This window comes from Anopheles merus, chromosome 2L (assembly GCF_017562075.2).
Source record: "Anopheles merus strain MAF chromosome 2L, AmerM5.1, whole genome shotgun sequence".
Classification (NCBI taxonomy): Eukaryota; Metazoa; Arthropoda; class Insecta; order Diptera; family Culicidae; genus Anopheles; species Anopheles merus.
The window spans coordinates 47,410,882-47,433,103 of NC_054083.1; the positions used below are offsets into that span (position 1 = coordinate 47,410,882).

At 45.2% G+C, this 22,222-nt stretch overlaps 1 protein-coding gene across 2 annotated transcripts in view; it reads right to left on the reverse strand.

Moving 5' to 3' along the window:
* The window catches only part of LOC121592108, a 77,642-nt gene that overhangs the window by 8,596 nt on the left and 46,824 nt on the right, over window positions 1-22,222 (reverse strand). For both annotated transcript variants that reach the window (XM_041913401.1, XM_041913400.1), the window contains exons 6-8: window positions 14,906-15,016; window positions 9,283-9,537; window positions 5,124-5,207 (exon numbers count right to left, since the gene is read on the reverse strand). In XM_041913401.1, the coding sequence (XP_041769335.1) occupies window positions 5,124-5,207; window positions 9,283-9,537; window positions 14,906-15,016 (450 nt within the window). The remainder of the gene's footprint in view (window positions 1-5,123; window positions 5,208-9,282; window positions 9,538-14,905; window positions 15,017-22,222) is intronic.

The following is a 22,222-nucleotide window of genomic DNA, read 5'->3' on the forward strand; positions in this document are numbered from 1 at the left end:
CGATCCAGACAAGAATTGAACGTGATTCCTGTCGTTCGCAAGTGTAATTGCTTAGCATGATACTATGGGACACTTCAAGTTGTTGCATGTTAATAGTGATACTGGTAATGTGTCAATGCTGTTTAGTAAAATATGTTTCTTCTCCTTATTTATAGTATGAACTGAATAGTTGTTTCAATACATCAAATTTAGACAGTTTTCTATATTATAAGTTTTAATTTTCTTCTGTTTTCGTTTCAGTTAAAATACTTTCCTTCCACTCAACGCAATCATAAGCGCTCAATATCCATTCAACCCAAAACAGCTCGAGCTTTCAATGTGCAAAAAACGCGCCCAACCCAGCGGTATCTTAGTCCGCCCCATTATAACCTCATTTCCCGGCCCTAATAGCTAAAAATCGCTGCTTTACGGCCCGATTCTGCTAAACGACTGCCCCGACGTTCGCCATCCCCATGGAAAGAAAAAACGGAAATAGTTATGAAATCGCCTCAAATCAACGCAACGGGGTTGATACGGGGTTGTCAAATTTGCACATCACTAAAATCCTAAACACCCTCCCCTCGAACACAACAACAATCCCAGCAGTCTAATAAACGGGCGGAAAACAGTGTTTAGCTTGGGTGTTTTCGCCCACTTACAAGCGAAAAACACAAGCTCGTATTACCCGACCCGAGAACAACTTCGAACGAAACAAACAACAGCAACAGCTTGCTTCCCAAGCGATCGTTACGAAATGGACGCGCGCCGTTGGGTTCTTGCCGTTTTGCGGTAATAATATTCCAATTCCGTTTTCGTCAATAAACGAATAAATGTTGGGGCAGTATAAATAAGAAAAGGCCTGGTATACAATGGGCTTAAATCAAGGCCATAAAGATAGCGTGCGTGGCCTCCAAGGCAGATCGGGCGTACCAGGGAAGCCTAAGAAGAGTTCCGAGTCCGATTTGTTGGGTTGGTAGTGGTTTCAAATTTGTACCAAGACACGCCGGAAAAAAAAAATGCAAATGCAGCTTTATGCTCCCGCATTGTGCTCCACATTAGACCGGTTGCATCACTCGTATCGAAGGAACATTGTAGTAAATGGACGCTTTCTTTCACTGCCCCTGCTGCCAGCGGGTTGGGCCTGAATGTTGCTCATCAAATATTATTAATTAAGACACAACCGGATTCATGGTTGGCCGTTACATCGATTTCTACCCATTTTAAAGCTGCTGCAGACGCTTAACTGGCAAGAATCTCGCGAACGTGAACGTGAAGCTACCAGACCAGACTGTTGACTTACGCATAATTGGCCGTTATCTGCTGGAGGCTGCCAGGACCCCGTCTGATGGTGGACGAATTTACAACACTTTCAACACAACCAGCCCATCAATGTTGGGATCGGGTGGAACGGTCGTAAACAATCCCAGACCTGTGTCTGTTCGGCTCCCCCTTTTCTTGGCCCTTTATCGCTTGTACGGTGTGTTCTAAAATGTACCCTCCTGTTTGATCTAAATTCTCGATAAAGCCCGCGGTGATGCGAAGGAATTTATAACACCTCCACGCTGAGCAGCCCGCTGAGCAGCCCGAATCCGCTCGAACCAGTTCAATACATAAATACATTTACGACCCGGCGTGATGTAGCGCGTCCTAATGACCGATCACCATAGACCACTGGAGTAGCGAGCTAAGGCTACGGTGGAACCCATGTTTGCGCCAATCGGATCGGAACGTTGAACGTTGTAATAGGCTTTAAGACAGTAAGACCCCTCATTTTATCTAAACCATGGGCGCAAGAGAGTAAGCGACGAACCTCCTTACAGCTCGCCCTGTACAAGCTTTACTTCACGCCCCAAGTAAAAGCACTGTTTTACACCATTTCGAATGGGAATAAAACAATCTCCCGAGGGATGCAATAGGTGGCAGAGGAAGAAATTCCTTCTTTCCCTGATGAGCGGTTGCAAATCGATACCATAAATTAATAGCGAAATTTATTGCACCCAATCTAAGGCACGAAGGCACGGGGCTGCACTTACTGCATGCGTGCGAGAGACGGCAAGAGGCACCACCATCTAATTGGCATTCGATGCGATTGAGTGCTCAATAAATGTCCCGAAGGTTGCAGTTTGCCAGCTCTCCGGTAATCTTTCGCCGCAGAAACGATCGTTTACTTAGCAATCGGCTTTATGATCGATGTGTTTTTATGCGTGATGAAATGGGATACCTTTTTAGCGTGTTTTTTTATTGTTTGATGTTTAGATGTAATATCAGCTTGAGTGCAATTAAAACTGATCGAAAGGGATCGCATTGGATCGTAAGACTCTTTTTTACGAGTGCTCCAGCACGGAGCTTGTGAATTAATCAGTTCGAAAGCTCTAAGACAGTTTTTGCTCAAATTGTTTCCCATTACTTTGTGATCCTTTCATTCATAAAAGCAATCAACTTGAGGCATTCAACAGCACTGTTTGTACTGACAGCTTCTGTCCAGCAAAACACACCAATTTATCGCCTCATTGCTTTCCGAATTGGAATTTCTCCGCACAAAGTGACGGCGTCGACGGCGCTTCCATTTAACCGCAACCAATTTCTTACCCACACGCCATGTGAAACCAGTCGGTAAGAATGGTGGCAAAACCAATTGACCCGTCGCTTGAGTAAGACGTCTCATAAAGTCACCCCTAATGGGCACAATAAAGCTGACAAATCACCTTCGTTCTCGCGCGGTGTGGCCAGGGGTTCGTCGCTTGCGCGCTAGCAGCCAGGTCAGCCCGGGAAGCAAACACGTCACCTTTCCACGAACCAGAAAACACCCCAAGAATGCGGCGTCGTGACAGTGTCGCACTTTATTGGCCACAAACGTTCTGACAATTGCCTTTCGCCCCGGTTCCCCTGCCATCCTTATGCAGAAACGTTTTGTATGGCTGTGTAAATGATCTGCCACATATTCGTTCGTGAGAGTAATTGCTTGCACGGTTGAAATATGAAACCACGCAGGACGGGGTAATAGGACGAAGGGAAAGACATTATTGAACTGAAGGTATAAGAAATGGAAACGGGCGAACAGAGCGAGACCATTCATAATTTATGGCCGGACTGTTGTGTCCACCACAACACTGGAGGAGGTCAAACACGATCAAATGATTCGGCCTTTTTGTCGTTCGTCTTCGTGTCGCGAATTCGCGCTCTTTTCCTTTCCTCTAACCACACATTTATTCGTTCTTCTTTTGGTAAGTACAAGCGTAAAACCGTATGAATGAAATTCCTTTCCTGGTCTGGTACTTCATTTTCGATCGACCGATTTTGATCGCTTTTAGCGGCTTTGTACGTCACCGGCGAACCTCACTTTCGCGAAACATTACCGAAATCCGGCAAAAAAAAAATGGGGAAGATGTTTTTCAAGAAAAAATAAAAGTTAGTGAAATCGGAAGTTTTTTTTTTTCATTCGAACAGCCAAACTTCCCTTTCGGAACATACGCGGCAGCAGTACACACGTGCCGGTACGTGGTCGTTTGATTTCTAAACGATCGGTCATCATTACCGCCTCCGCAAGGAATTGGGGCCTCAACCTCAATCGAAAAAACCCCTTTTTCCCCGACCATCTGTTGATCTGAGATTGAAAGGAAAGGTAAAAACGGTATGTTAAAATCACGTACGCATATTATTAGTATATAAAGCAGACTCTCCCTCCTTCCGCGCCGCTCGAAATCGGCGCTCGAAACCGGAACGGACGCTAAAGTTCAGTTCTTCCTAATTTAGCGACCACATAATTACCATCCACCAGAGAGATAGAGAGCGAGAGAGAGAGAGAGAGACCTGCGCGTTTCTCCTGCGCTAATTGGGGTCTTCGATTTTTTCGCTTTCAATTGCCCCGTTGCTGTCCTTTCGGAGCATCTTCCAAGTGCAAGTTGCTTACGATCGAACCACAAACCCCGCAACCGAGTGTGTGTAATGGGAGGCTGTTGGCGAGATGTGTGGACCACAAGCCACAGTCACAGCCTGCGTACCACACGGCCCTTCTGGGTGCTCATGTGCGGGAGGATATTTGCATACAATGTTATTATTACTGTGTTTTTGCTTTCAACCGAAGAGCAGCAGATGGGTTTTCTTCATTTCACGTCTCTGCGTTTCCATCTACCCTCCCCTTTTCGGTGGCAAACAAGCCACCGACAAGCAGAGAGGGTCTCTGCCGTCCCAAGCGCAAAGCAAATATATCAATTACATGATTCAGCGAGCATATTCGCGCGGTCTTTGAGGGTGGCCTGACTGCTTGCCTGCCCAACGCCGCGAGGGTGGCGCACGATCACACTAAGCCGTCCGATGAACCTTTATGAATGATTATTATGTGTTTGTGGCTGTGTGTTTGTGTGAGGTTGGTGTGGTTTCACTGGTGTTTAGTGTTTACACCATCATTTGGCTTCATCGTTTTCCCATCGCAGCAGGAAGTGATTATAGTGCTTCTGTTGAAGTGGTTGTTTTTAAGTAATAACGTAAACAATGCGAAACAAGCAACAAATCGTCACATGGTTCGGTGGTATTTAGTGGTTTAGAAATGATATTTCAATACATCAATGTAAGACAAGTGCAAATTAAAGACCGAATTCGTAGAGATTTTACATTTATTGAAATGTACTTTAAGCATAGAAAAAGTAATAATGAAAATAATAAATAATAATTTTAGCATAAAAAAGAGAGTTTGACAGCAAATAAAGTGTCAAAATCAAAGCTAAACACTTTCTTCTGAAGAGGCGTTCCATCATAAACACAAAACAACAAATCGTTTACGAAACAGCAGCGTGCATCGCTTGATCCAAATAAATTACCAATAAACAAGTTCTGTGATGTGATGCCTCTGCAGAAGTAGAACAGTAAACAAAATAGAAAAAAAAGACGCGGAAAGCACATTTGCATAAGCCGTAAAAGCAAAAAAAAAGAGATAAAATAAATTAACCAAACACCTCTCGTGTGCAATGAAAGTAAATCATAACCTGAAAACAAACAACAAAAACACACACACACAAAGCAAAAACTTCTTGGTGAGGCAGGGGGAAAAGAAAAGAAAACAAAAAAAAGGTCTCGAAATCGAGAACGAAACCAAACAAGCCGCAAAACCAAGTATAAGCATAACAAAAGAGCTACAAAACACTTACTGGTGACGTATTTGATCGGTGTCCCAACGACGCGGAAAGCGATGCACGGTGTGAAGATGTTTTGATTCGGCATCTGCATGTCATCTGCAAGGTGGTGGAGAAGATGGTAAAGCGAATGAGTTGAAAATGGGTAGGTAAAATAAAAGCATGTGGAATGTTGGTAAGCAAGGGGTCGCTTCGAAATTAGAGCCACAGCAAATGCAACTGAGGGGTGAACACAGGGTTGTGTTGAATTTATTACTACAACACCCGCAGCCGACACGCGGGGCCCGCTCGGTACGCGTTGGTGTTTTATTAATTGTGTTGCCGGAGACCGTGCGCGATGCGATCGTATCGATCTACGAGTGCTTTCTTGATTGGTGAGCAACGGAAGGGGTTCGTCGCTTGCAGGTCGGTCGTTTTGCTCGTTGCAGCTTTCTCAACCGAGAATGGAGTAATAAAACCAATCTGATGATGCACCATTCTGTTGCTGCCGTTGAGGTCGGGGCTGCATCTACTGCACAATCAAATGCAATTGATTCATGTGCACAGAGCGTTGTATGTATTCAAGAAGGTCGCTGCACAGTCTTTCTCTTTGCACGGTGGCACACAAACGCACGCACACACACACACACACACACACACACACACACACACACACACACACGAGGGGGTAAGATTTTTGGTCAACGATACGCAGAACGTACGTATAAATAATAATTTTCTTCATCACCGTAATAAATTTTGCTAATTTTGTGTGAAGCTCTACTTCGCGGCTACCCGCAGTTTTGATGGAGGCGGAAACGGTGTAAATTGAAATTAAGACGAAAGATAACGAACGGTGCAAGATGCAACAGTACAGCAGTATGTGCACGATGAGGCTACTGCATTGGACGGAGTATTCAGCATGATCACGACGCTTTTTTACTGTTTAGCAACGTATGAAACGGGAAATTGGACAGTTGATTATTGCGAATAATAAATCATAGATCGCCATACTGAAGTAAAAAAAACTCCATTCAGTGCAAAAAGAGATCTAGCATATTAAACATAAAACACACAGCAAAAACTGGGAAAGAAATGGAGACCTACATGGGCGATAATAAATAGAGCAAAATTAATATCACCCCCATCGGGTCCCCGGGATCACGTTTCGCATTATTAGTGGCGTACCTTCGGCGTGCATGTTACCGTGATTAGGCCTCGAGCAAGGGCACCCAGGATGCTGATACTGGAGGTACGGAAAGGAGGAAACAAACACAGACACAAACCAAAAAAAAAAAAAAAAAAACGATGCCATTAACCAGTCGAAACAGATTGCACATCGCCGATGGGCAGCCGCCTACGAAATCAACGAGCAGAGCGGAGAACATATGACGGCAGTACATTTGCATTCCGCCATTCCGTGTTGCGCACGCGCGGTCCGCTGCGCTTCAGCTTTGACGCTTTTCTCGGACATGCCGCGCTAAACCGGAATGGTACGGCAATGGTCTTCCTTCATCATTCTAACTATCGCTGCCGGCGGCAAGAAGTAAGACTTAGTAGCAAAACTGGCCATACCTGCAGCCCTTGGGGCGATGGGGCGCAGTGAAGGAACGACCACGGGAAATATAGGGGGAGCTCGTAAATAACTTACACCACTGATTACAAAATATCAACGGTGTCATCCGTTTTTATCGCACCATTTGTTTGCAAGTGTAACGGACCGGAGGGTTTTGCACCCCCAAGCGTTGCAGGAAAGCGAATATTATATGGCACGCTTAAGTGTGTAGGATTTCTATGATGAAAAGGGATATTGGGTTTGGTGCCGCAAGGGTGGTTAGGCCTGGGTGGTGAATCGGTGTGATGAATTTATGTTTGAATTGCTATTGATAAAGGTAAGGTAAGTGCTTCGGGGATGAGCGATCGCTTGCGGAGGATCGTTTTATTGTAGTTAATGTGTGCAATGTATTAGAATGTATTTAATTGAATGAGCTATTCATTGCTGACTCGTTTAAGTTAAGCGAAGAATCTCATTCATTAGGAGCATTAACAAATTATATTTCAAATTAAAATAAGGATGAGAAATCAAATGTATTGTCATTATAATGAATCGTGTTCTCGTGATTTTGTTCCAAATTCTGAAGAACATCTCTTAATTATATTTGAAGATACTCCGAAGAATATCCGACAAGATATCGGTAGAATAATGCCTGGATATTGTTTGGAAGTCATTGGGCATTGGCGTAAGATTAGACCTCCAAGGTCCTGTAGTCATAATAGGATCTACTATTAGATGTATAATGAGATGCATCTGTAAGCTTTAGGGCAGTATCTTCTATAACATTAATGAAAATTTTAGACAATACCAACAATATGATGCCAAGAAATGCCCAAAAAAGCAAAGTACGAAGTACGTCATAACAAGAACTCATGAACCAGCAATGTTCCAGAATACGAAACATCATCCGGGAATATCTTTATCTCCTGGTATACATCACTAGGAAACAAGATTCCCTATACACTGATAATGCAAGGAAAATACAAAGACGAAAATCGACTGCTGCAAATCGCAAATTGATTGATCAATGATTTATATTCCCCTATTCTTCATTATTGACTCCCATGTCGGTAAAGCCATCACTCATTGATGCCAAATGATCTATTCAGCCGCGCCACTCGGCAGGTTCGTTCTAGCACTTCCGGCGACTTCTCCTGCATTCAAAGCGGTCATGGGGCGCGCGCGCTCGCGATGGGTGAAATATTGTACCCAGCGGGGCAATCATATGCGGCAGCTGATGTTTATCTAGCGTCCGGTTACCTTCTGGCCCTATGCGATGCGTTGAACTCTGGTGATCTAGCGGGCAGCGGGCATCACGCATGCGCACCGCAAGTGTACAGTAAGCTCCAACAATCTGTTCTGAACAATTACCATCACCAGAGGGTACTGCTAAGGTAGTTGAAAAAAAAGACCCGGTTGCTCCAAAATCGGGCACATGAAAATGGTAAAAATGGGATTCAAATTAAACTTCAACTAGATTGCTTTTGAAGTTATCCACACATGAAAAAAGCGGACAGGCGGCGATTCTTATCGATTTGGCGCAATCAGGTTGGAAGGCCTCGAACAATCAACACCGCTTGATGTCGGCAGCACTGGCAGGAATAAGGAATGGGAGATAGAAAAAAAACGCGTACAAAAATATAATTTACCCCAAGTATGGCACGTGTGGAGCGTGACCCCCCGAAGTACACCAAAAGTTCAACGCAACGACGGGCAAGAAACTGAACGAGAAATAAATAAATAGAGGACGCGATAAGCGTCCAAACAAGTCTCATCAAAACGCCACAAAAGCCCCAAGAGGAGGAGGGCTAGGTGTGTAACCCATTTACAGAGAATACAGAGAGAGAGAGAGACTGGGTAGTGGCATGCGCGGCAAAACAAATTCCACACTCCGCTGAAAGCCAACTAAACCTAATGAATTTATGGAGCCAAAATAGCCGAGCACTTTGACCAAAATAATAGCTCCCTTGGGGAGGAACAGCATGGTGAAAGGGGCCGTACAACACGAAAGGTACAACAGGTGCCCTTCTGTTGCTTCCCTTTCTGCTGCTGCTGCTGCTGCTCCGACGCTGCTCCAAGGTGATTCATCATAAATTTATCGCGCTTTCCGCACCGTGCGCCTTGGCGGGTTGGCGGGTCCATTGTCTAAGATTAAGATTTGACATGAGCTCGGGCTTGAGCGCACGCGCGCTCTCACTCACCGAGGGAATAACCGACCCCAGTATTGTACGAGTATTGTCCGAAAGACGCGAACGCGAGGGGTGAATCAAAGGAGGGAACTTCCCTCTGGTTTTGCACCTTCTGGTCGTTTTTCTTCTGTATTCCTTTTTGTCCACAAGTAAGTGGAAAATCACAAGCGGTTATAATTATTCCCTCCGCACCTCCGGGCGCTCATGCTCAGGCGAGCGTGCGATATTGTAACACCGAAGGGCTTTTGCAGACGCACCCGGGGCAGACCGGCGCGGTGGCTCGAGAGCGCCAGCCCGGAACGGCAACTAGCGACCGTGGTGGAATTGGAAATTGTAGAATTAATAAAAAAGAACGGTTGCACTGCTTTGGCTAGGGCAGAACAGTATCTCCGCCTAGCGCCTTCAGGTGCAGTGCTGGGTGGTGGGTAAACTTATGCCTATACCAACGTACCTTGATGAAGGGCGGCTCGGCTTTCCTCCAGCAGTAGGCGCGGTGTCATGTCGCGGCACATCAGATGCACCAGCACTAGCCGGCCCTGCATGCGCTGCCGTAGCTCCGGCTCGCCGAGCCACTGCAGATAGATGCGCCCCTCGTCACGAAACAGCCGAAACGGGACGTCCGTGTCGATCGGGTTGCGCAGCTCCGCCCAGCCGTTGGTGGTGAGGTACTGGGCGGCTGATACTGCACACATCGGCATCTTGACACCTGCGGAAAGAGTTGGAAGGAAATGTGAAGAATGATTAGTGTGTGTGTGTGACAAACTAGTGACAAGTGAGGAGAAAAATGATAGTTTGACAGAAAAACTTATTGGATGAGTACAAACAGGAAGTTGATGATTAAGAGTAGCAAAGAAAGCATAATAAAACAAACATACAATGTTACGATACAATATACATAAGTTTATAAAATTGATAAAATCAAAGCAAGAGAGAAATAAAAAAAAAAAACAAAAGAAACACAAAATGAAACACGAAAAAGAACAAAATCAGATAACGTGAATGGATCAACGAAATTGAACAGAATAATAATTGAGAAAATCGCATAAAATATATTTAATTTTTTCCTTTAAATCAGCTTTGCTCACTAAAAGATATGGGATGTTTTGTTTCGTTCGTTGATCATTTCATTATTTTTATTCATTATTCTCTTTCTCTTCTATTTTATATCAACTATTCGTTATTTTAACGTCATTTTTATTTGTATTTTTCAATCTTTATGAAGCTTTAGCTTTATTTTAACGTCATTTATATTTTTATTTTTCAATCGTAATGAAGCTTTAGTTTACTCATGTTTTTAGAAACAGTTTTGTATGTCTTAAATGTTTTTGTCAAGCCTATGTCCTCTTTTCGTTATTTGATATGCTTTTCACCATGTTTTTGTTATGAAGTTGTATTTTGTTTCTCTTGCGTTTTCTTACAAAATTTCATTTCAATTAATCACATTTTCACCTCTTTTACTTTCTCAAAATAACTTTAACTTAAGTAGGAACTCAATGCAATGTTGGTGCAAATTTACCAATAATCGAATGAAGTTTTGCTTTTACCCGCTTTTATCGCTGACCAATAAATATGCAAATTCTCGGTGCTTTATTGAGACATAAATTTCCGATCCCAACAGCACCTAATTGAAAACTTGCAAGAGGCAGCTTGAACCATAAAGTGCAACAGCACCATCACTCCTTCATCGCAGTAGTCGTTTGGTTCCTGGTGCACCTCATCCCCAACGAAACCCAGGGAAGTGAATTGAACTCGAGCAACAACAACAAAAAAAGGCAAACGTAAACACATTAAATATCGTTATTCGGCAGCCGCAAAGTAGGTAGAACAAAACTGGCCACCAATTGTAACAGGGCGATACAAAAAAAGTAAATCGTGCCCGAGCACTTTCCAAAGTAATGCCATACGACACGGCACCGGCCAGATCGGTGTGAAAATCGGCAATATCGAGCAAAAACCGGCTGCACGTTTTATTTGGCAAACCCCTTTTAGAAAGTGCAGTTTATGTCTGGATGGCTTGAAAGAAACGCCCCGCACTAGTTTGTGTGGCTTTCGATTATGTTTTGCACCAATTTCAGTAAAATGTGTATTTTAATTTTCTACTGCTCGTTGTGTCTGTTTTGTTTTCTCGCTTGGCAATGGAATGCACTCTGTGTCTCTGTTCGTTTCTGGTGAGCATCGTAAAATTGTCAGGCAAACATGGGCCCGGGTTGTCGCATCGGTACAGCTTACGTTCATTATCGATTTTATGAGTTCTGCAATTTATGGAGCAGCCAAGAAGCGCGCAGGGATAAGAAGCGCTAAGTAAAACCGTCCCCAAAAATTCCCCAGTTCAGGTTCACGGTGTTAAGTGAAGTAATTTAGGGTCCCGAGCCAGTGTCCTTAAACCTGATCATCATGAACGTCCATGGATGATGTTTTGATGGGTGTTCATTGGGGGGGGGAGCAACACCAACGCACCCGGCAGCAAGTGCGGAAAGTTTGTAAACAACCTTCACTTTGGTGTTCCGTTAGGTTTCGTTTTTTTTTGTGACGCCAAAATGTATCCCAAACGACGGCTCAAAGCCAATCCAAGGATCTTGAAGGTTCAATAGATTCAACGTGTTTTCTTTCCCCATTTTTTCCAAACTTTTTTGTAATAGACATCTTTTGTTGAGGCATCTTTCGCTCATATCCCGGTACGGTACCTCCCGGTTGAAGTCTTCATTAAATAACATCGCCTCGAGAGCGGGCGTACAGGTTTCAAACGATCGAGTGCCGGGCTCTTCACGGTTTAAGCATTGTCAAGCGATAGTAACAAAAGCGCGAAATTCTTAAGTGTCGTATCGCAACTTCTTGGCGCTTTGGCGAGGTGCTTGGCGAGGAGGCTCCAAAGCATTCCACCTGACACTGCGGCTACAACGGCTTTGAAGGCCACTCTGCGTCATGATCGTGTGTACGACACGGGCAAACGCAAACTCAACGCGCGTTTGGTCGGGTTCGCTGTCTGTTATGTTTATCCCATCGTTTCAATACCACTCCACCAGGAGGGAATATCGAAGAAGGAAGGAAGAGCGGGCTCGCTACGATTATCACTGAACGATACGGCATGATTATTGCTATTATAGAATTACGGGCCTAGGTGCGGAGGGCGCCCGGAGAGGCGAAGGAGGTGTAGTTGTTATTATTTTATTAGTCGCTTCACCTTCTTTCTCAACGTAGCAGTCCCGTTTCTTTTCTTGGAGTTCTCACCCGAAGGCAAAGGAAGATCTGCTCCCTCTGCAAGCGTTGATTTGCATTTGGGCGTTCCATCCGTCCGAGTGTTACCATTTTTGACTTAAAGGGTGATCTTATATTTGATTTCTCGGACGGCTTTAATCGATTGTGAGAAGAGGAACCTGTTTACATCTGGAACACCACACCTGGCACAGAAGAAACTTTGCATCTCAATAGTCGGAGAAGCTGTCTGGAAGGTTGAGCTTTTCACTTCGCTCGGCAAGTGGTTACATTGTGATGTAAATATCATGTTCGAGACAAACACAGAATGAGTGAGACAATCGTAGCACAACAGGATGGATAGGAAAGTCTCCAGACAAGTAACAAACGGGGAAGAGATTTGGCAAATCAATTTTTAGGTCAATTTATTATGCTCGCCAGTGCCAGTGTGTTTGCTGACGGTTGATTTTATTATTTTCCACCCAGAGAGGATATAAATCATACTCAAGTTTTACGACTCGTCGCTGTGATCGGTAAACGGCAAATGGGTCTAAAACTCTCGCACAACCGAACAAAACAAAACCGAATTGTCACACAAATTTAGAGCCATTGGCAAATGGAATGTCCTGTGCCCGTATTACAGTCCTTTCGGGCAGAACAAACAATCACAATCACCGACCAAAGCCACCTCAAAATTCGGGTGTTAAAATCAGGTTTTTGTGTGGATTGTTTTCAACTTTGGTGATCGGAAAGTCCTTTTGATCGATCCTCCGACTACGTCAATATACACCCTGAAGGAAAGGAATATGCCGAGAAATTCCCCACCGTCCAGGCGGCCTTTTAACGGGTTTATTGCTCATGATCGTTTTATGGCAAAGCTTCAACCCTTGCGGTTCAGGGCAACCACAAGCGCTAATTTATGGGAAACAAGGCAAGGCTTTTGTGCCAAGCAGAGGACAAAGGTTTTTAATTATTTCATCATCTGTATGAGTGTGTGTTGTTTTTTCTTCATGTGAAGCTATGTGGAGTTGTAATTTAGTTTTGGGTTATGCTTTTTTTTGGTTGCTGTGTAAGTAAGAAAGCGCATCGCTTGTTTGGCACAAGGAAAAGGCAGATCATATGCAAAGCCGCTGTGAGTAAACGGTTAATTGGCAGTATTAGTGGCGAAGCCGACACTATTAGATACAGATGCAAATAAAACTGCCAACCAAAGGTCAATGGAAATAGCAATTTGGATGTTTTTTTTTTTTTTTGCTTTGTTGGACTTGATCTTCCTAACGACTAACATGGTAGTGTGAGATAACTGCAGCTTGTGGTGGAGAGTGCAATTTGCATGTTTTTGTGATGTTATTTTTTGTACACGCGTAAAACATATCTGTTGTGGGATGCTGAAGACTAAATTTTGAGTTTCATTTTAGTTCTATGTTTTGTATGAAATTTATCGGCCCAGTGTTAATCAGTGAATTGTTAAACTGTAATCATTGATCGATCTAAAGTACTGATGAGAAAAACTTAACGACAAAAAAGAACAAATTAAAACATTTATATTGCACTGTGTTAAATTCAAATTTGATGTCACACTTGTATACTTCAACCAGCTACTCTTCTTAATGATGCATGGTAACAGCTTAAACTTCTTGCTTTGTTTTCACTTTAACAATTTAGCAATAACACACACGAACATACCAGCTACCCTGTTTTAGCTTCTTCCTCATCCAAGCATATCAGTGCGGCCGAACCAGAAGCTAAACCTGAAGGTAATGTGAAGCATCGCACAAAATACACCGACGACACGTTCCCGGCTACTGACCCGCCTAATGGGGTCGTTCCCGGTGCGATACATTGTGTCCGTGCGCGATGGCCACACAGACGTGTGTTTGCGTTCCTCCCTGTCCGCCACTCGGTGTGCATAAAACATAACAAAAACGCTCAGAAGCGACAAATTTGCCATGTCGTTTTGTGTTCGGTTGTGTTTGCTTTTATGCCATTCTGCTCATAATTCTTGACATAGAGGCACATAGAAACGCTGCTGCTTACTTTACCGCACACAAACCGCGTCAAGTATTGTCACGCGTCGTTCCCGAATTCTCGACCCCACTATGGCACACATTAGGCCGTTACGACCGCAGCCGGTTTGTAAGCGCGTAAGAGGGCAGCGAGAGCAAATTAAGTGCCTGCCATGTTCCCGCGCGTAAGTGCTTGTAACGGTGGCCCGTACCAAGCCCCCTCCTAATAGTGCACGTGGTGATCGTTGGAGTCTGCAGTAATCACGCAACGGCGGTGCATTGACATGCATCGCATTCGGACAAATTGCACCACTTGACCGGGAAGGTCTTTCCGATGCTTTAGTGTGTGCAGATACTTCGCACCTGTGCCATCGAACAGGTGCGGCGAAAGGTAAAGCGGCACAACACCACCAGCACCATGAGCGAATTTGTCTAAACACTGCACGATGCGGTGTGTGGATGCCGCTTACAGTAAGGGGTTAGGTTCCGGGGCACGACCCGAACCCAAACACGGAGGTTCGTTGCTTTGCGTTCTAGCAAATCTTTCCCATTGCTAGCCCCATTACCGCGTACCGTAGCAGTATGGTGTTGAAGCGAGCCGAACCCTCTTTTGTCGAACCCGTACCAGCGTGAAGAGTTCATCCACGTCGAGGTGTAATAATTGTTTGCTAAATTAAAGTCAAGTGCCGTTGTTGGCAGGGTTTGCTATTCTCTCGCCTGTTTTCTTTCGAACGCCCAAGATCGATCGATTGTTTTGAGAGGCGACGAAGTTAGAGAGGAGAGGCTATTCAGAAAGGGAAGCTGATTCTTTAACTCAGGGTGGTTTGGTTGGATTTGATCGTTGGTTTGGTTGGCAGGCATGGTGTAGCAACTTACCGGGAAATCCAATCTCGCGGCTTGGATGAACGATTTGGCCACGGTGGGGCAGAAAGACGAACGGGATCTTCTCGGAGCTTGATCCGCTGATGAACGGCGCTAGAGTGCACTCTGTGGGAAGAAAGAAGGGGAGAGAAGAAATTCAGTACATTGGTAGAACTAAAGTGTTTGTGTCATTTAAGAAAGGAATTTTGGTAAAACTATTGAAATGTTTAAAAATATGAATTATTTTCTTTTGTAACAAGCACAGTGAACAAGGAAATACGTAAAAATAGTATTTTAATTGATTTAGAAAAAAATGATAATAAAATAAACTTACACAGAAAATAACAATAAAAATGTAAGGAATCTTTCAAAGATATCAAATAACAAGGAAGATATAGGGAAGAGCTTCAATGATAAAACAAAAAAACATCGAATTGAATTAGCAGTTAAAAAATCAGAGAGAAAGCTAAACAAATACTTTCATAAACCAACCACAACATCAAGAAAATCACCATTTAAAGACAAACAAATGATAAACTTTTTCAAATTCCCCTGCCAGAGAATGCATTAATATGTATGTCACTCAAGGTGCTGTGGCTACATTTGAAATTAAACATGATCTAACATTTAGCATTTATCATACAAACAGAGGAAAATACCCAAGTCTATGTCTAGTGAAGGGACGGTTTCACCATGCTTGCGGTCGGGTTTGTGCAGCGTTTGTCGCATGCCACCATCGGCTACTTTCCATTTCATTGTCATTGTTGTTTTGTGTCAAGCTGAATCCTAATATTTGTGGTCGCTCGAAATACGTCTGACACTGACCAGCTTTCAACCACAGCATCCCACCAAACCCGGAAGCTCGAATGTGATTCGCGGGGGTCAACGTCGGGGTCTGGGGTTGGTTGTTTTGTTTCACCTTCGCTGGGGTCATTTAATCAAATGAAAATGTACATATTTCCATCATTCTATTTTCGGGCAGCGGGACACAAAAAAAAAGCCCAACCAATATGGGCTGCACAAATAAAGGTTGAAAGGTAATGAAATGAAATGACCCGAGGGTGGGGGGGTGTGGTGATGTTACTAACCTCACGCCAGACCAGACGCTTCACCCTCCCCATAGCCAATCCCTAGCTTCTAACCATTCATCCCCAAAACCGCTGAAAGCGCGGTGCGCAGAAGGTGGCTTACGGTTGGGAGCTGTGGGAACTAATTTTCTCACACAAATTTGTTGCAAACAACGGCCGCGGGCTGGGTTTGGGCGGTGGGAGTCGATGAGTCGAAGTTGTCATCGGTGGGAAATATGGTAAAGCGCGGACGGTTTGAAAGTGGAGCGCGTGACGAGAGCGAACGTGCGGGCGCGTGAAGGGAAGCGCGAAAATGATGAGCAGAATGAAAATTTCCAATGTAAACTAGCGAACTGAGGCAACGGAACTGATAGTGGATGCGAAGCGAGGGGATCGCGAGAACTGAACATCAAATCCACGATCCGTTCCGCGAGGGTTTGCGGGCGAAGCGAAGCAGATCGGAGAGTGGATTGAATCCCGGGAGCGTTTCATGGCAAGAAGCCAGCAAGAGCTGAGGAGCTGAGGTTTCCGCAACCCCATCATCGCCGCGAGCACCGCGATTTCGATGCGGTTCACGGTGAATTGAATAAGTACAGCTTTTGAGCAAGGTACCGAGAAAGTGGAGCCTCCGGGCTGGACTCACGGATCGTCGCCATCTCGCACCTGGGTGGTTCGGTTGTTTGCATAGCGATTTGGTTTAGCAGGCCCGCCCTCTTCCCCTCCTGGCCAGCCATTACCACCCGAAAGCATGTCCGGCGTGGTGAGATGGTTTCGATCATGTCAATTTTGAGTGAATCCGTTTGGGTCTTTAATCGATCCGCGTGTTGAGTGTACGGATGCTGTACATGTTGCTGCTGCTGGATGTGAAAGTGTCGTTCGGACAAATGTGGCTTCCGTTGTGAAAGAAAGTGCAGAGCTGGTGGTAGAGAAGGCTGTCCTCTCGATCTATGGACAAAGTCGACTGGCTGGAGAGGAGGAAGTGCAAATGCTTTTACACCAATGGGCAAATAGAAAACGGCGTTTAAGTTGTTGAGAGTCGTTGGCTTGTGTCAACGTTGCACAAATGCAAAATACAGATAAATAACTACAGTATTGCAGACCTCGAGGCGATCTGTAAAGTCATCAAAGGGTAGCCTAAAATGTTATTATAATTTCTGTACAATACTTCACAATCACAATTAATTGACTGATGTAAAGCAATTTCCTAAGTGATAAGTAATAAATTAATAAACGATTAATTGAACAATAGTATGATTTTAATTGTCCCAAAAAGGTTCGTCATCATCAACCATTTTTCACTCAATTTCATTTGAAAAGAAGCCCAAAACTAACGCCCAATAAATCCACTCCAATCTGCACAATTGTCTCCCACCTGCCAGCACTTTCTCCAGTTTACTTTCCGCAATGATCTGTCCATTAAATCATTTCCAAAGAAGCATTCATTTTTTCACATCCGCTTAGGCGCCTAGGCAAACTGTCCTACCAATGTCCACCCAGAAGTCACCAAACTTCACGCATCCGGCATTGAAGCATTGAAACATCAAAAGGCTTCCCATGTTCCTAACCTTGCCAACTGCTTCCGTGGTGCTACCGTGCTGCGGAAAAAAACGCGGAATGATCCCTTTTTCTTTTAAAGCCTATGGCGAAATGATTGGCATTAATTTCGTACCTCATAAACAATGGTTTTTGGTGGTGTAAGAGCGTAGAGTACATTGGAAGGTCTTTGCTGGTCTTTCTTTTATTTTACTTTTTCGCTCGGAAAAAAAAACAACATTAGACCCCGAATTAGATGGAGGCTTTTCTTCCCGAGGCTCTCCTCTCTCCGAGGTAGTTCGGGGAGGCTAATGTATATTTGGATTAATCACCGAATCTAGGCAAAAGAAAGCGCTAAATGCGTAGCAAAATCTCATTTCCCTTGCCTGCCTGCCAGTGACTGCCTGTACCGAGCCGACCCGCGCCCTGTCCGACAAGTAAATGGGCTCGCTTTAATGAACATCGCGAAAGAACCGCTAGGCACAAACACTCCTCGAGCGCTTCAACCGGCCGGTAGGGATTGAACAGCCACAACAGGACGGGCCTTATGGGATTGTGGCTCTTCCCTCGGTAATACGGGAAACCGGGAATGCGCCTCCGGTAGAAACACGCGCGAAACAAACGCACACACACACACACACACGCTGTACTACATGCACCGAAATTTACGCTTCTCTGCATAATTAAGCCGTTGCTGTGGTGAATCTTCGGCCCGGCGCTTCAACCTTCAACGAGGAGCGCCGTGTTTGCCTAGTTTTGTTTCTAAGCTTACCGGGTACGGTAAGCGTAAGGTTTACAAGCGTTGTGGTACGCGTTTTAGTTTGATGTTTTTAGTCCAACGTCCAGTTTTTTCTCTCTCTCTTTCTTTTCTGTGTTGTGGGTCCACCAACCCAGTGAGGTTAGAAAATTGAATTACTCCCGTAATGGTGCATGAAGATCGGTGCTTTCGGATGCTGTTGTTGGACAATCGATTTTCACTGCAACCATTTTGGAGGTGTGTGTGTGTGCCACAACTAAGATTGACCCAATTTCGATTTCGTGTGGGGGAATGTTATTGTAGCGTTTGACAAATTCGGCCACCACATGATGGCAAAGGCATCACCACGCTGCAACCGCACGATGTTTGCTGCACCATGCCATACACAAACACACTGCCGCCCCTCCAAAACATCCCATTGTACGCTAGTAATCGATGCAAAATTGTTCCATTTCACGTTTTTAATTCCATGCTCGGGCCTACTCCCTCCCTACAATGGTGGGTAATTTTGGGAATTGGGTCTTCCTCCCCGAGTGGATCGAAAACATTCCACTAAAAGCTGGGCGTGGAGAGAACCCATTTTGATGCCTTCTTTCTTTATTTAATTTCATGTTGCTGGTCCCTCCAACGCTCTGAAAGGGAAGGTGGGGTAGGCAGGAGGGACGGTAAAAGTACTACAATTTAATCATAACGCTTGGTGACTTGGTGAGCTGCTTTTTTGGAGGTTCCGCCCGTGAAAAAACGAGCGCATATGGCTCCGCCAAAATCGCAATAATCATTGGAAAATTCACACTTTATGAAACGGTTTGTGAAGGGGGTGATGCTTGTAATAAATGTTTTTCTCATGACCTCCCGTGAGAGCGGTGCAAAACGGAGGGAGGAGGATGGTCAAATAGGGAAGGGGTTGATTGGTGTTTTGGGTTTTTGGGGAGTGTTTTCTTCACCTGCCCTCGTCGGTGCCGATTAGAAGAGGCACTTGTTTGGGTGCGCTTTTTATTTATCTTATATTTTTCTTCGGAGTGAAGCACAGAACAAAGTGAAAGAGAAGAAGAGATCGAGAACTAAGCCACCTAGTTGCAGTTTGAGATGGAACTTCAAACGATCCATCCAATTCCTGGACATCTGGAAGTTGTTTGCATTCGATCTCTACAGTGCGCGTACCGCGTGACTTCAAAATGCCGAAGAAAGAATCAACGAGAAATACTCTAACAAAAAAAGAACCACCGAACCCGAAATTGTGAGCCAAGTTGTTTCAAGTGGGCAGTACTTGTGAGCTAGTAAGTACTTTTGCTAACACCAGCTGCTCCAAATCACCTGTCGATTGTCGATTCCGATTCCCAGCTCTTGGAGTTCCCGTCCGGAGACCGATTCCGGCTCCGCCATTCGCGTTTAATAAACGTGTGAAACATTTCACCCCAAACGTCTATTCTTGGCCGTGCCACTTGGGCTACCTTCTAATAAACTTCTACACCTATACGGTCAAGAATCCGTACCGGATTGCCGGTTATGGGCAGCCGAATTTGACCCAACGGCACACGGGATCGACCAGCGCTAACAAGAGCTGACGTGTAATTTCCAGCGTGTAAGAAGGCCAAGAAGCCACGGATCGCGGGGAAGAGTAATTGGAGCATATTGTCTCACATCATCAGAGATTGCCGATTGGATGAGAATATTCACACCTCGTCCGTTCGGACTGCGCCCGGGGATGAGTGGGGGTTTAAAATTGGATAGGGCATTAACGAGTGTGGATTATTGTGTGCCCATAAGCGGACCAGCGCTGGGAATGTGTACCGTGGTCGTGTGTGAGTCGAGGGGTGAAGACGGCTGTGAGCTCCTAAACACCACTTGTAAAACATGCGGCTTGTAAAGTGGCGCCCGGCAACGATCGAACGGTCGAAAGAATCGAAAGCGATAACTGAATGGAAGTGATCGGGGCTTCAAGGAGCCCGATGGCAGGTTGATTTATTTAAACGTGCTGCCCGTTTCGCCACCAGGTGAAAGATCATTATAAGACGGAGTTGATTTCGGAGAAATGCATCTTACACTTCTAATAAAATTATTTGTTAAGCAATTTGTTCGTCCGCTTAATGAGCGTAACGGCTCATCCAGAGGTCTCGTTGATTGCTGTCAAGAATAAGCCATTCCCTAGGGATGCTGCTGATGATTTAACTCATCTTCGAGCTCTTTTCTGATTAATCCTCTTAATGCTACAAGTCCACTGCACCATTACTTTAATAAGTAGGCAAATGCTGCTTAAACGAATTAACTCCTAAGGCAGATATTCTCCGTTTACCCATGTTCGATCGTACATTGATTTCTTGCATACTCTGGAGAAGGTTCTTCATCGTAGCTTCGAATGTAACCGTCAGGCACAATCTTACCCGTCTGGCAGAGGTTCCCCCCGGACGTACACCTTTAATTAGGCAGAGAAAAATGCTGTTTTCGCAAAAAAAGACATTCCTTACGGTCACGCGCGTGCTGGCACGGCCAACCCATGGCGTCAATCCACAGGGAGACCCCCATTTATCATCAACAGAATTCACTGTGACAAGACTTGCAAACTGTCCCGTCGGAGGGCATCCATTCGCCCAACTGCCGACGGTCCATCTCAAGTCTGCGCACACGCAAACCTCATTTCTAGCGCACGTGGAGCAGTTTGGAGTTGGTGCTGTGCATGGCGTAGAAATCAATTTCCCGTTCCCGACCCAGAACACGTACTAGCGATTGTGCTTTGCGCTCTCTGGTCCAGTTTTGCAGCTATTGGCTAAGCTATGTAAACACTGGTCTTCTAGTTTTTTTTTGTGTTTCTACCACCCTTTCTCTCTGCTGGATGTTTGATGCCTCCGGAAGGGGGCTCTGCTGGGTGACCGCCGACTGCGCCCGACCTAAGTGCACGCTGGCTTTGTAGGGTGCATTTATATGCAATTATATGCGAAACATGAGGAGGCTCACTTCGGTACACGCGAGGTTGGACATCTCCAACGCGAGAGTAAGCCTCACGCCTTCCCTCGGAGATCGTACCGAGCAAACGAGATTAACACATATGATCGGCACGATCATGCCCGTACATGATCTTCTCCAGAATGTTTTTTGCTTACATTGCTGCTTCCAAGCTCTGATTATTCGATTATGTTGCGCCCGTCGAAGCTGCCGCAAAGTGGTAAGTGGTGGGCTATCTACCTCCGTAGCTACCCAAACAGAGCAGTCAAATAAAATAGTCACTTTACACGCATCATTTTCCAATAAACAACCCACGAAAGGGGCAATATATTCAGCGGCGCACTGGACAGAGGGAAACGGAACCGTTTTGTATCGATTTTGCTACACCGAACGGTGTGCTGTGTTGTGTTGTGTAGTCCACCTCTTGCGGTGCCAGTGGGTCATCGGACGTCATTGGCAATGGCAACATTTTAAGCCGTAATCCCGTGCCGTTGGTGAAGTTGCCGCGGATAACAACCGTGTAACCGTCGTACGCGCGTTGGATGCCGACCTCCGCAAACAGCCACCCATCGACGTGCTCGGGCCCATTTACGATCGCATTAACAACGCAAATCGATCCGCAACTGCCAACGACGGTGGAACGATCGGCCGGGAGTATCTCGTGATCGGACGGCATAAATAGCCCCGTTTGTCTAGGTTCTATCTCGCGTCGCGTCCGAAATAATAGCCCATTGGCATGCAAACGCCGTACCGGGACGATATTCAACCTCTCCCGCCAGGAAGCACCAAGGATCCAAGTGTCATGTTGTTATGCAGCAGCGGCAGCAGCGGCAGAAGCGAGGGCTACAACCAGCTGGGCGGATTAAATTTCTCTCCCTAGACTGCGTAGGCTCAATGACTTGTTCGTCGGGAATCTACGGACGACGACGGTAGAACGACGGTTTGGTGATACACATTTAGCACATTAACGGTCAGCGGTAACGTTTAGGCGGGCAGCAACTGGTACAGCAAGTCGTTTGGGATGACTTTATGCTT